The sequence below is a fragment of the Sceloporus undulatus genome, chromosome 1 (genome assembly GCF_019175285.1).
Source record: "Sceloporus undulatus isolate JIND9_A2432 ecotype Alabama chromosome 1, SceUnd_v1.1, whole genome shotgun sequence".
Lineage (NCBI taxonomy): Eukaryota > Metazoa > Chordata > Lepidosauria > Squamata > Phrynosomatidae > Sceloporus > Sceloporus undulatus.
In genome coordinates this window covers 361,806,482-361,820,487 of record NC_056522.1, presented here as the reverse complement: position 1 = coordinate 361,820,487, position 14,006 = coordinate 361,806,482, and the positions used below count along the sequence as shown (strand labels likewise).

General features: G+C 42.6%; 1 protein-coding gene across 2 annotated transcripts in view; it reads left to right on the top strand.

The window, feature by feature from the left end:
• Positions 1-7,463, top strand: part of HSP90AA1 (heat shock protein 90 alpha family class A member 1) — an 8,836-nt gene extending 1,373 nt beyond the window's left edge. The window contains exons 2-11 of one of the 2 annotated variants that reach the window (XM_042457752.1): positions 2,124-2,282; positions 2,365-2,731; positions 3,217-3,350; positions 3,545-3,859; positions 4,194-4,359; positions 4,783-4,973; positions 5,068-5,215; positions 5,552-5,820; positions 6,046-6,379; positions 6,748-7,463. In XM_042457752.1, the coding sequence (XP_042313686.1) occupies positions 2,124-2,282; positions 2,365-2,731; positions 3,217-3,350; positions 3,545-3,859; positions 4,194-4,359; positions 4,783-4,973; positions 5,068-5,215; positions 5,552-5,820; positions 6,046-6,379; positions 6,748-6,857 (2,193 nt within the window). In that variant the 3' untranslated portion in view covers positions 6,858-7,463. Of the gene's footprint in view, positions 1-2,123; positions 2,283-2,364; positions 2,732-3,216; positions 3,351-3,544; positions 3,860-4,193; positions 4,360-4,782; positions 4,974-5,067; positions 5,216-5,551; positions 5,920-5,953; positions 6,380-6,747 lie in introns of those variants that run through there. The other variant, XR_006102892.1, reaches the window with a different exon arrangement.
• The last annotated feature ends 6,543 nt before the right edge of the window (positions 7,464-14,006 follow it).

Below are 14,006 nucleotides of genomic sequence, written 5' to 3'. Positions count from 1 at the left end.
GGCAGCTTCTAGAAGGCTCCCTTTCCCCTCTCAGCCCGGCAGGGGGCACTAGGCCCTCCCTCCATCGCTTCAACCAATATCAACCACCCCCCCCCCCCCACCCACACAGAGGCTCCCTCCCTCCCTCCTTCTTGGCTTCCAAGCAGAATGCAGACACAATCCACCTTGAAGCTGCTCTTAACTGTCTCAGTGCTAGCTTTTTTTGTGGGTTTTTCTGCCTCTGGCCATGTTCTAGAAGAGCTTATTCCTGACATGGCCCCATTGCCCAAAAAACCCACAAAAAAAGCTACGGATGCCGGCCATGAAAGCCTCCAACTTCACAGTTTTGGGAACTTCAGCTCATGATGACGGCAGACCTCTCTGACAGAGAGAGAAGGCTAAATGTTTTGCAAAACCAGACTTCCCGGCCTTCCCTAGCAGCATTGAGCCAGGGCAGCTAAAGCGCTCTGGAGGTGGGTTATTTCTGCAGTCCGTTTTGGCTCTTATTCTCTCCCCCCACGGAATCTGTGGGTTAATTCAATAGCCATGTTAGTCTGTAGAATCAATACATAAACCTATGTGACTCATTGAAAGAAAGAAGTTGGCACCATGAGCTTTCATAGATTTCAGTCTACTTCCTAGAAATCCATGGTTGTCCAAGTCCCATTAAATAAAATGGTATCGCAGAATGGTGCCTCTTATATCAAATACAAAATCAAGGTTTGCTATCAGGAATTGATACTTCTATTTTTAGTGTTTTCAAGCCGTGAGTGTTTCAGTGGATAAAGAGGGTTGACTATATACAGAACCACAGGAGTTTGAAGAGACCCCAAGAGCCATCCCTTTTACTGTAATTTGAATTAGTTCCACCAGGTCCTTTCTCCAGAGCAGCAAACAAGCTTACTCCATCTTCATAGACTCAGAGTTGGATGAGACCCCAAGGGCCCTCCAGTCCAGCCCTCTGCCATCAAAGCATCCCTGAGAGATGGCCATCCAGCCTCTGTTTTAAAACCTCTAAAGAAGGAGACTCCCCCTCACTTGCTTTTGGAATATTGTCTATAGGAAACTTTGATTTTGTTATTTTATGTGAGAGACACCATGTTGCTACGGCATTGTGTTTAATGGGATTTGAACAGCCCCTGTAAGAAAATGTAAATTATTCACACAATAAGTTTGGGGGGGAGGCCTCATGCATCCCCCTCCCCATCTCATCCCACCGCTTGAAGATTGCTGGGTTAAGGGGCAATTTTCCTATTGCCCCAAAACAAAGCGGTATTTATTTGATTGGTTGGAATTGAGATCCATGTATTTTGGGCCCACATTGTTGGATGGCTTAAACTACTACATATAATATTAGAAAAGTGAAAATGCTTAGGGTGACTTTCAAGTCTAAATTTGCTTTCTCAGAAGTTGAGGCTTGGTGGAATTTGATTCCAAGTGCAAGGTCAAAGAAGAAAACAGTTGTACTTACTGAAATAGTGTCCAAGCGGCAGCAAGTTCTTCAGCACTTGGCTGATGTAGATGGTCTTGTCATTTAATGTGTAAAGGAATGTATAAAACATCTGTTTTAAAAACAACACGCAAAACAGGTTTTTCATGCTGGAAGGAAGGTTTGCAGATGCAGGTTTCTTTATGTGTGTTAGAGAGCTGTATTCTAATAGACTGAATACTATCTGAGCAGGTAGTAACAACATCCTTCACAGCATTGGGCTGATCCAAGTCTTCTCTGCCAAAGCAGAAATCCTCAATTTTTTTTTAAAATAGCTAATTCAAAAAGAATATTGTAAAACCAAGTAAAAAACAGTTTTTCTTGAATCATCCTGTAGTTACTGAATCAATGTGCTGTCTTGTCATAGTAGTTGATAGTAAAGATTAAGCTCAGAATGCATTTGCCCCATTTTTCTTCTCTTGATTGAGAAAACACTGCTTTGCAGTCCATTGTGAAAGAAAGACATGAGGGGCCCTTTTGAAATAGAGGAACTTCTGTCATAAACCCCACTAAAGCTGTCAGCCATAATGATAATTAGGAGAAATAGCAAAAATATTAGTGGTCTAGATGGTGAGAATAATTACTGTCAAATTTTCTGTGAATGTTAATCATTTTGAAGTCTTATTTTTGAAGTCTTATTTCACTTTGTTGGCAGATGCCAGAGGAAGTGCAGACACAAGACCAGCCAATGGAGGAGGAGGTGGAGACCTTTGCCTTCCAGGCAGAAATAGCCCAGTTGATGTCCTTGATCATCAATACTTTCTATTCAAACAAGGAAATCTTTCTTAGGGAGCTGATCTCCAACTCTTCTGATGTAAGTAAATAACTTTAGAAGGAAAATAAAGTGACTTTGCCTAGGGTTGCCTGTGTCCTAAAAAGTCTTATGTTTCTTGTAGGCTTTGGATAAAATCCGCTATGAGAGCTTGACTGACCCAAGCAAACTGGATTCTGGAAAGGACCTGAAGATCAATCTGATTCCTAACAAGCATGATCGTACCCTGACCATTGTGGATACTGGCATAGGGATGACCAAAGCTGACCTCGTGAATAATCTGGGAACCATTGCAAAGTCTGGCACCAAGGCTTTCATGGAGGCCTTGCAGGCTGGAGCAGATATTTCCATGATTGGTCAGTTTGGTGTTGGCTTCTACTCTGCATATTTGGTTGCTGAGAAGGTGACAGTGATCACCAAGCACAATGATGATGAGCAGTATGCTTGGGAATCATCAGCTGGCGGATCGTTCACAGTGAAACTGGACAATGGTAAGGGCCTCTTGTTAATGCTCCCTCCTTAGCAAGTAGTAGTCATTTTGTAGCTTTAAGGCACAGTGGCTTAGTCATTACTGTGGCTTTCCTTCTGGCTTAGCTTTCCCATAGCGAAAGTGAATGAGGAGAGAAGCTGGTTTGTGCAGTTAGCTGTCTCTGAAGAGTCAGCTTTGCTCCTTCCTGTGCTTTCCCTCTAGAGGAAAGGCAGAAGAAGAGAGCCAGCCACCCGGTTCAGACAGCTTTCAGATGCAGGACATTTTGCCTATATTGGAAGGAGAATCTGGCCTTTCTAACCCTTGCCCAAACACACAGTATTGGGGGAAATGGAGTTAAAATACTGAACCAGTTATTGTATCTAGTTAGCAGGAACACTTCTTATAGTAGCAGAGACCATCTTGTGGATGGGTTGCAGCTCACATCTTTAGTAGCTCATAGTTAAATTAGGTTTTGTGGCAATGACATTGTTATTCATGGTCTTGCAGGTGAGCCTTTAGGCCGTGGCACAAAGGTTATCTTACATCTGAAAGAAGACCAGACAGAGTATTTGGAGGAAAGGCGAGTCAAGGAAATTGTCAAGAAGCATTCTCAATTCATTGGATATCCTATAACACTTTTTGTAAGTGTCTTGGTTTTGTGAATGATGACTGTCCTTTGAACTCTGTGAATCTGTGAAAAGCATTGTTTTGAGTTGGATAAGTACATTTTGAGAAATAATCTAATGTAGATATTGATAAATCTAATGCAATGGCAGTCTGAGTGGGTAGTTAAATTCATGTGAATTCACTGTCTTTCTACTCTTTTCGTATGCAGGTAGAGAAAGAGCGTGATAAAGAGGTGAGTGATGATGAAGCAGAGGAAAAAGAGGAAGAGAAAGAGAAAGAGGAGAAAGAAGAAAAGGCTGAAGATAAGCCAGAGATTGAAGATGTTGGCTCTGATGAGGAAGAAGAAAAGAAAGATGGTGACAAGAAGAAGAAAAAGAAGATCAAGGAGAAATACATTGATGAAGAAGAACTCAATAAGACAAAACCAATTTGGACCAGGAACCCAGATGACATTACTAATGAGGAATATGGAGAATTCTACAAGAGTCTGACCAATGACTGGGAGGATCACCTAGCAGTCAAAGTAAGATGATTACTTGTGCCAATGATTACAAACCCAGGCACTGGCTTAGAGGGTATAATAGCAAGTGTTAAAACAGTTAGCTTCCTCTTCAGGCATCTATTTTCTGTGTCTCTAAAGACTTAATACAGTAATGCCTTCCTGATTAATGAAAAATGTATTCTGCTAATATGAAAGTGTAACTAGATTTTCTACTCAGTTATGCGTCAGTGGCACTGTTTAGCATTTTAAGTATTGTATTGAAAGTGCCTATGCATATGTGTCCTGTTCTGTCATGTTGACCAATGGCACCTTAATCAGACTTCTCCTCTAAGTCTGTTTTCTCTTCCTTTTGTAGCACTTCTCAGTGGAAGGGCAGCTGGAATTCAGAGCCCTCTTGTTTGTCCCAAGGCGTGCGCCTTTTGACTTGTTTGAGAACAGAAAGAAGAAAAACAACATCAAGCTGTATGTGCGCAGAGTGTTCATCATGGACAACTGTGAAGAGTTAATCCCTGAATATTTGAGTAAGTAAATAGTTCTGCATGAACTGGAATTCTCTAAGGTAAAAGCTGCTGTTGGGCTTATATAATAGCAGAGGCATTAGTACAATTTTCAAGCATGAAGGCAACACCTTGTCTCAGTCTGGAGATTTGGCTATCATGGCTAATAACTGTAGACTTCTCATGTGTGGATTAATCTAAATTTGAATGAAACAAATTAAATCACCTGCTTCTGTTCTCTTAATGACCCCAAGTTAGTGTTTGAGTGAAGAGAATAACATCAAGCATTGTGTGTATGTCAACACGAGAAAGAATTGTGTTGGGGGAAAGGCAAATTGAAAACCTAATCTAAGCAAATTCAAGCTTGCTATCTTTATTAAAATTAGTTTTCAGTAACAATTAGATTTCTGCTCCATGTGAGAGACTAATTTAAGATGTTCTTCACAGATTTCATGCGGGGTGTTGTTGATTCAGAAGACTTGCCTCTAAATATCTCACGTGAAATGCTACAGCAGAGCAAGATTTTGAAAGTGATCAGGAAGAATTTGGTCAAGAAATGCTTAGAACTTTTCACAGAACTGGCAGAAGATAAAGAAAACTACAAGAAGTTCTACGAGCAGTTTTCCAAGAACATTAAGGTAGGTTGGTTAGTTCAGAGGTTGCCCTTAACTGAAATTCTTTGGTCCTAAGTCATTTTTCATTGTGTAAAACATTATGTTAATTTTCTTATAGCTTGGCATACATGAGGATTCACAGAATCGCAAGAAACTGTCAGAGTTGCTGAGATACTATACATCTGCATCTGGAGATGAAATGGTGTCACTCAAGGATTACTGCACTCGGATGAAGGAGAACCAGAAGCATGTATATTACATCACAGGCAAGTCCAGATGATCAGATGATACAATCTGGTAACGAAGGGAAACACTAGTTTACTTAGGGATTTTAAGGAGCCCTTACAGCATAAGGAATGTGTGGAATTTTTTTATTTAGATTGGCCATCTGCAAGCATGGCTTGTTAGAGTTAACTAGTTTGTGATAGCTACTCAAGGTAAATCTTTTTAGGCCAGTGTTAATGTTGATCCTGGTTGTTGGACGATGGCTTGTGAGTGGGTTCAGCTTGAGGGAAAGCATGTCTGGTTTGGACTAGTATTTTTATCTAGTTTTTAGATAAATTGATGGAACCCTGCTGAGAGACTTTCTTTTTAATCTCTAGGTGAAACCAAAGATCAAGTAGCAAACTCTGCTTTTGTGGAGAGACTTCGTAAACATGGTTTGGAAGTAATCTATATGATTGAGCCTATTGATGAATATTGTGTACAGCAGCTCAAGGAGTTTGAGGGGAAGACGTTGGTTTCAGTAACAAAAGAAGGTCTGGAGCTTCCTGAAGATGAGGAGGAGAAAAAGAAACAAGAGGAAAAGAAAGCCAAGTTTGAAAGCCTCTGCAAGATCATGAAAGATATACTTGAGAAGAAAGTAGAGAAGGTAACCCACATGTATTTTTATTGATACTTGGGAAAAGTAGGTTCCATAGAAAGCTTCCTTGCATTATTGAATCCAAGCATCAGCAGCTTGGAGATGTGTTTCCAGATAAATTTACTTAGAGAGGTTATAATCAAACTGGTGTAGACGAAGTGTTCCCTACTAAAACTGTTAGCAAACAGTAATACTATGGAATTCTAAACATGTCCTTCTATTTTCCTTGTGCAGGTTGTAGTTTCCAACCGATTGGTTACTTCTCCATGCTGCATTGTAACCAGTACATATGGCTGGACTGCTAACATGGAAAGGATCATGAAGGCACAGGCACTCCGGGACAACTCCACAATGGGTTACATGGCTGCTAAGAAGCACTTGGAGATCAATCCCGACCATTCTATCATTGAGACACTGAGGCAGAAGGCGGAAGCAGATAAGAATGACAAATCAGTGAAGGACCTGGTTATTCTGCTGTATGAGACCGCTCTCCTGTCTTCAGGCTTCAGTCTAGAGGATCCTCAGACACATGCCAATCGTATCTATAGAATGATAAAACTTGGTCTGGGTGAGTTGAATTTCTCTTAAGTTCTAGCTGCTCTTGATTTATGAAAGGTGTTAACGGTTTTTAACAGAATCCTTTTTCAAGCTTCAAGAGTAGTTAAAGTCTTGGTTGATGGCATTAGTATGCAGAAGGATCTTGTAGCACCTTTGAGACTTAACTGTGAAAGTGAGAAACTGGTAGCATGAGCTTTCATAAGTTACTTTAAATGCATGGAGTGGAGTTCAATTATTTTCTAGACTATAACACAGCTATGTCTTTCAATTCTACTGTTGATGCCCTAGTTAATTAATGGTATTGCTAATAACGATTTGGCAGCAAGCGTGCAAATGACAGAAATCATTGTTAATGGCAGTTTCAATTTACATTTACAGGCATTGATGAAGATGATACTACTACAGAGGAAACAAGCCCAGCAGTTACTGAAGAGATGCCACCACTTGAAGGAGATGATGATACATCGCGCATGGAAGAAGTGGATTAAATGGCCAACTACTTCAACGAAAATAGGGATATTTCCTTTAACCTTGGCTTTGAAATAAGTTATATTTTGTATATTATGAATGTTACCTGCCAAAAAGGTCTTGACACTTGTCTGCATTCCCTCTTTATATTTATTTTTGAAGATGTTATACCTTTATTTTTGTTACATTTGCTTTTTTAGGTAATGTGAGATGCCATTGAGGGAGTGTTTTTTTCTTAAAGTATAACACTGTACAATCCTGTTTAGATTGCAAAGTAAAAAATTGCTTGGTTAGTCAATGGCAGGGGCTTTGCTGATTGTGGTCAGAAAAGGGGAGAATGGAAAGTTAAACCTGTTCTGCACATTTTTGTTAAACCTTTGAAGTTCTTAAAATGAATTGTAATACAATACCTAGTAACTAGGTATTGGAACTGAATATTGGAGTATGTAACATCTTACTTAACGAGTTTCAAGCTATTGATGTTTAGTCCTTTTATACTGTAAAAACGATTCTAAATTCCACACTTACCATAGAATAGAATCTACTGTAAATCTATTGTGACTAATGCAGTTCTGCATGTACAGTTCTACTCTGGAAGTATCTAGAAGTAAAAGTGTTCTGGAGGACTTTTTGACTCCCTGGTTGGTTTGTTTTTTCCCCCCTTCATGGAATATTAAGCAATTCTTCAATTGCACCTGAATAGATGGTTTCACACAGGGATTTGAGGAACGCAGCACTGCCACACCAACTAATCAGTGTTTTGGGGAAGGGGCTGTTGGACTCGTGACATACTTAGCTTTCCACAGGCCCTTGGAGTGGGTACTATGAACAGAAATGCTGGATTAAATAGGCCTTTGGCCCGATGCAGCTTTTCTTGGGCTTTACATTTTAATGCCACAGTGACTGATCCTTAAGCATAATGCCACAGCTATCAAGTAACCTGAACTAGAAGTAGAGGGTTCCATCCCTTTGGTAGCTTCTCATAGTTTCTTGGTGCACAACACTTGGAAGGAACTGTGAGCCCTTCCAGCAGGAAGGGGAGAATGCTGCAATTTATTTAGTTGCATAGTTGGCAAAGTCACTAGAAAAGACTCTGGGAAGGAACAAGGAATAGTATTTGGTTGGCTAGCACAGCTAATGTTGTGGTTTCCAATTGATAAGAGTACACTGGTACCCCGGGTTACGAAATTAATTCGTTCCGCCGCCGCTTTCGTAACCCGGGATACTTCGTAAGCCGAATAGCCCATAGGCGCTAATGGGGAAAAAGCCGCGGCTGCGCCGCGGCTCCATTTAAAACAGCGCCGGCTTTTTTTCGCAACCCGGGGAAACCTTCGTAACCCGGAAATAATTAATTAAATATTTTTTTTTCGTAACCCGAAAAATTCGTAACGCGGCGCGTTCGTATCCCGGGGTACCAGTGTATAATCAAAAGTAAGGGAGCATCCTCAGCATGGCAGAGCTAAGTTGGCAAGAGTCAAATCTTCAAGGACGGGAGGCAAAAAGCTCTGGTGGGTGCAGTGGTTAAATGCCAGTCCTGAACCGCCTGCATGCAGAGTTGGGTCTGCAGCTTCCAGTGCATCTTTACACCTGCTGTTTCATCCCTCACCTATTGCTACAGGGCTTTTTCGGAAGTTGGAGGTATCCTTTGAACCTATGCAATGGATTTTTCTGGTGGAGCGCAGTGTACACAGAACTGGCCTCACCCTTTAAACCAGAGGTTCGTCTGCTGAGGCCTTGATAAGCATGGATGGCGGCAGCGAGGTCCTTGGGCTGTAGGTTTGATTAGCGTTTCCTTCTCTTACATGGTTGACCTTACAGGGTTAGACGAGCACCATCTGCCTGGGTTTGGGATTAGTCTTCCTTCTCAGACGGTTGCCATAAGGCTAGAGAGCCCATCCTGCCCTTTGGCGCTCTTGGTCAGACCCTTCAGCGGTTGTGACCTGTCTGGCATGGGAGGCCCTATAGCTACCACCAGCATAGCTCACAATTTCATTAGGGTGCACAAGTCTCTCCCCCATGACAAGGGGCCGTCAATGGAGAGGTTAAATGCCAGTACTGCAGCAACAACATTATAGGTTCGACCCTAGAGGAGGGCTCCTAGGTATGCTCAACTTTCCGTCCTTTTGTAGGTCAGTAAAATGAATACCCAGCTTGGGGGCAACTCCTTAGGGAGTGTTAGTTCACTGCTAAGTGGTACAGAAATATACATATTATTGCTACTTGCTATGAAGGCTGGTAGCAGTTCAACAAATTGGCAGCAAGCAGTGTTGCACCTGGGTATGTTCCTGCTGTGTGTAGGTGCTTATTTCTTTAGAGGAGAAAAATCAAATGCACTTTGAAAATTTGAAGATGGGTACTGTATTTGTCTCTTACTTATCCACGCTAAACAGCATCCAACACTTCCAGCAGTACCCCTTTCCCCCAGAACTAGAATAAGGGACCTTAGCTAAGAAGAGAACTGTCAGATAAATGCCCAGTTGCCACTGGGCAAGTTAAAGCTATTTGTCCCATGAAGCAAGAATGAATTGCCCGACAGTGGCATCTCTAAACTCAATCCAAATAGGTAGTCGGCTGCCAATTTGTATTGGTAATTTCAGTTTAGGAATTTTCCAAGGCTAACTACATTACATACAGTTGCTATTCCACTTTTACTGTTCCAGCCGCCTCCAGTTTCATTCTGAGATTTGTAGTTCAGTGAGGCCTTAAAGCTCTGGCTGAGAAGTCTTATAAGAGTAGTGCAGTAATCAATTTAGTATGGCACAACAAATCAGCCCTGGCAGAATAAAATAGTCTACTCTGAATTTATTGTTCTGCTGTGAACTTGCAAATGTTATCATCAGTCTGAGATGGAAAGCAGGAAAGTCCAAAAGCTGAGAACAGAACTGAGTTGTCAAGGGCTTTCTTCATATACTTCAGACATGACAAGTTATAAAAACAGCTTGTGGAAGTGAGCCCATTCCTAACAGGACAATTAAGAACAAATATAGAGTTTGTTAAAAGACATTTCCCCCCTACAAACCAGTGTCCATTAACCATCCGGTCTTGTTAGTCTGCTTTCCTTCTGAGAAGGCATGCATCCCATGGGGAAGAATTAGCCACTGCAAGGTATGAGAAGGGGGGACACCTTGGGTATTGTCTCTATAGCTGCAACCTTGCAGATAAGACACAACGGTGTCATCAGAGCTTGGTGTATGTTTAAAGGGCACACTCCATTCCTAAGATAAAACTTCCAACCTTTCCCCATAGGATTTAGTCTGCAATCCTCTTGCCCTTTCCACTGCTTTCCTCTGGCTACCCTGTTGATCTTTAAGTTGAGGTGCCCAGACCTAGACGCATAGGCTTGCTGGTGTTAGACCAGAGCAAAATTAAACAGTAGATTTCATTACTTCTTGTGATCTGAGTGCTCATTTTATATTCTTTTAGAACAGGGGTTCCCAACCTGGGGGTCTATCGACCCTTTCTCAGGGGTCGCCAGATTGAGACTTCCCCTTCCTCCTCCTCCACGTGGCCTCAGCCGCCTCCTTTTCCTCCGCGCAAGGCTGGGGCTGCCTCCTCCTCGCTGCCACTGCAGCGGGGCTGGGACTGCCTCCTCCTCACAGCCACCACCGCTATCGCGCAGGGCTTCTGCCGCCACCTTCTCCCCCTCCTCCTCCATGCGGTGGACACTGCCACCGTGTGGGGCTACTGCCACCACCGCTATTGCAGCAGTGGCAGAAGCTCCATGTGATGGTGGCGGTGGTAGCAGGCCAGAGGAGGCCTGGCTGGTGCTGGAGGAGGAGGAGGCGGTGGAGCTTCCAGCGGCCTTTGCAGACAGAAGTTCCGCCTTTCTTCTAGCTGGCGGCCTCCCTGACTGGTTGGGAGGCCGGGAAGGGGCGGGATGTCCAGCTGCAAAGGCCACTGAGGCTTGTGTCCCCCCTTCTCACACCTTGAAGTGGCTAATTCTTCCCCCTGCCTGGCCTCCCAACCAATCGGGGCGGGCACTGGGCGGGATTTCCAGACACAAGAGGGGTCGCGGCCCAACAAAGGTCGGGAACCGCTGGTTTAGAAAGTAAAGAAGCCTCAAAGTTAGGTCAAAGCAATGAGAAAGTATAGTTTTTTGTGGGTTTTTTGGGGCTATGTGGCCATTATGATGATGATGATGATGATGATGATGATGATCATCCCACCTCTCTACAAAAAGCAATCTAGAGGAGTTTGTTCCTGATGTTTCTCTGAAGGTGCCAGCCATAGATGCTGGCAAAACGTCAGGAATAAACTTTTCTACAACATGGCCACATAGCCCGAAAAACCCACAAAAAATATGGATGCTGGCCATGAAAGCCTTCGATTTCACAAAGGAGACACTGCTGAGATACTATAAGTTGAAGCCTTTACATATTATTAGGATATCTGTGTTACCATCACTTGGGTTACAGATGGTCAATGTTAATAACCTAATGTTCATAATTAGTAGTTTCTGCATCTCATTTCTTTCTGACTCCACTGTCAACATCCTCCCCCCACAACTATGTGCATTTGGACTTCTAGATTATACTTCATCTGTCTGAGGAAGCAGCTAATGAAGAAAGCTAACAGGAGGAAAATTAATTGACTTGAAATATGGTACTGGAGAAGACTTCTACAGATATTGTGGACTCCTGAAGAAACAAATAGTCCTAGAGCTAGAAGCCTGAATGATCAAAGTGAGCCTACTTTGGACATATGAGCTGAGAACCAGTGTGATGTGGTTTGAGCATTAGATTCCAACTGGAGAATAAGGTTTTGAATCTCCTCTTGGACCTTTAGGCAAGTCACACTCTCTCAGGCTCAGGGAAAGGCCGGGGCAAATCCACTCTAACCAAATCTTGCCAAGAAACCCCCGTGATAGGTTTTGCTAATGGTTGCTATAAGTAGGAAATGACTTGGAAGACACACAGTAATAAATACGGGCTGACATGTGTCATTTAGAAAAGACAACAATGCTTGGTAGAGTGGAAAATAATATAAAGTGAGTAAGAATGCATTCAGTGAGCCAACGTGGCATAGTGGTTTGATCATAGGACTAAGACTCTGGAGACCAGGGTTTGAATCCCAGCTCAGCCATGTAAACCCACTAGGTGACCTTGGGCAAATAACACTCTCTCAGCCTCAGAGGATGGCAATGGCAACACCCTTTCTGCCTAGAAAACCCCATGATAGGTTCTGCTTAGGGTTGCCATAAGTTGGAAACGAATTGAAAGCACACAACAACAACTAGAAGAATGCATTCAGGACCTGAGCAGGGCTGTTGATGACTGGGTCACATAAGTCAAAACTGTGGGTAATGTGTCTTCAAGTCACCGGTTAACTTATGGCAACTCCATGCCTTTCATAGGTTTAGAAAAGGAATACTCAGAGGTGGTTTTACCAACGTAGCCTACAGTACATGATATTAGATTTGATGGCAATTAACAACATTTTTTTTTAATTGTAGGCTTAAATTGGACTGCAGTTCTAAAAAAGCTATTATCACAGTAACCTTGGGACTATATACTTGTTTGTGCAGTTGAAAATTGCATTAGGGCTTTAAGCCTCCTCATAGCACTACTGACTCATGTTTAGCTTGTGATCTAAAATCCTTTGATCCTTTTTAGATGTAGAACATGCTGTCAAACAAGGCCTCAGATACATTCCAGTGTATCTGTATTTGTTTGGGTTTCGGCCCCCCCACCTCAACCCCCCCACCTCAACTCAGCACTTTACATATGTCTGTAATGAAAATACATATTTTGGCCCAGTTCTCCATTCTGTCAAGACAACATTGAATCCTGTTTCCATCTTCTAAAGCAGCGATTAAGACTCTTTAAAAGTAATTTGCTTTAATATTGTAATAATTTAATTCACTTTTAATGTACTTTTTTTTTGTATGCTTTTAATTGTCGTGTTTTTTAATAGTGTAAGCTGCCCTGAGATGATGATGATGATGATGATGATGATGATGATGATGATGATGATGATGATGATGATGATGATGATGATATTTTAGGAGAAGTGGAGGGTGGGTGGATCCAGAGATGTTGGTGGGTCAATAATTTAGAGAGGCAATATGGTGTAGTGGTTTGAGCGTTGGACAAGGATTCTAGAGACTAGGGTTAGAATCCCCATTCTATCATAAAAACCCACTGGGTGATCTTAGGCAAGTTACACTCTCTCAGCCTCAGAGGAAGGTCAAGATAAACCCTCCTCTGAGGTTTTTGCCAATAAAACTCCAAGATAGCCTTAGGGTTGCCATGTGTCAGACATGACTTGAAAGCACAACACAATTTTGTTGCTACTTTCACCATCACTTCTTCTCCCCCCCCCTCCCCTTTGCTTCCACACCAAAAATCTATTTTGTGGTTGTTGTTAACTGCCATCAAGTCAATTTTGACTTTTGGGCACGGTACAGAATGCCCAAATGCGGCATACTCCCAGCGACACTAGGGTTAGGGATTACGTACTAACCACATGGTCCCTAACCTTAGTATGGAGTGGCGGCATAACAATGGTGGCGTCCCATGTACATGGGTGCCGCCATTGTGATGTAAGCACTGTGTGGCTTCCAATGGCACCGCATGTCGCCTATGTCACAAGTGTGCCAGACATCCGCATGGCAGCGCAAAAAGAACCTGGTTTTTCCAGGTTCTTTTTATTCTGGAGAGAAGCTGCGCGGCTTGGTGGCTGCAGCTTCCCTCTGGAGAGAATTAGGTTGCTGGAGGGAATCTGTACCTCACCTTGGTGACCCTGTGAATGAGAGACCTCCAAGCTGCCCTTTCATCAGCAACTTTGCTCAGGTCTTGCAGGTCTAACCACTGGGATGGGGGTCTGGGAGTCTTCCTTTTTTCTTATTGCCTTCCACCTTGCCTTGCATTAATGTCCTTTATAGTGAGCCATGTCTTCTCATTATATGGCCAAAGTACAACAGTCTGTTTAGTCATCTTGGCTGTTAGGGAGAGTTAAGGTTGATTTGCTATAGGACTCTTTTATACCATCTTGGAGGGGGAGAGAGAGGCAGGCAAGCTCCAACTGCCTGCCCGAAAGAAGAAAAAGCCCTCCCTTCCGACCACCATCTTGGAGGGAGAGAGGCCTGTTATGTTTTATTTTGACTTTGTATTATACTTCTTGTTGTACACCGCTTTGATCTAATTTGGAAAAGCGGTATATAAATAAAC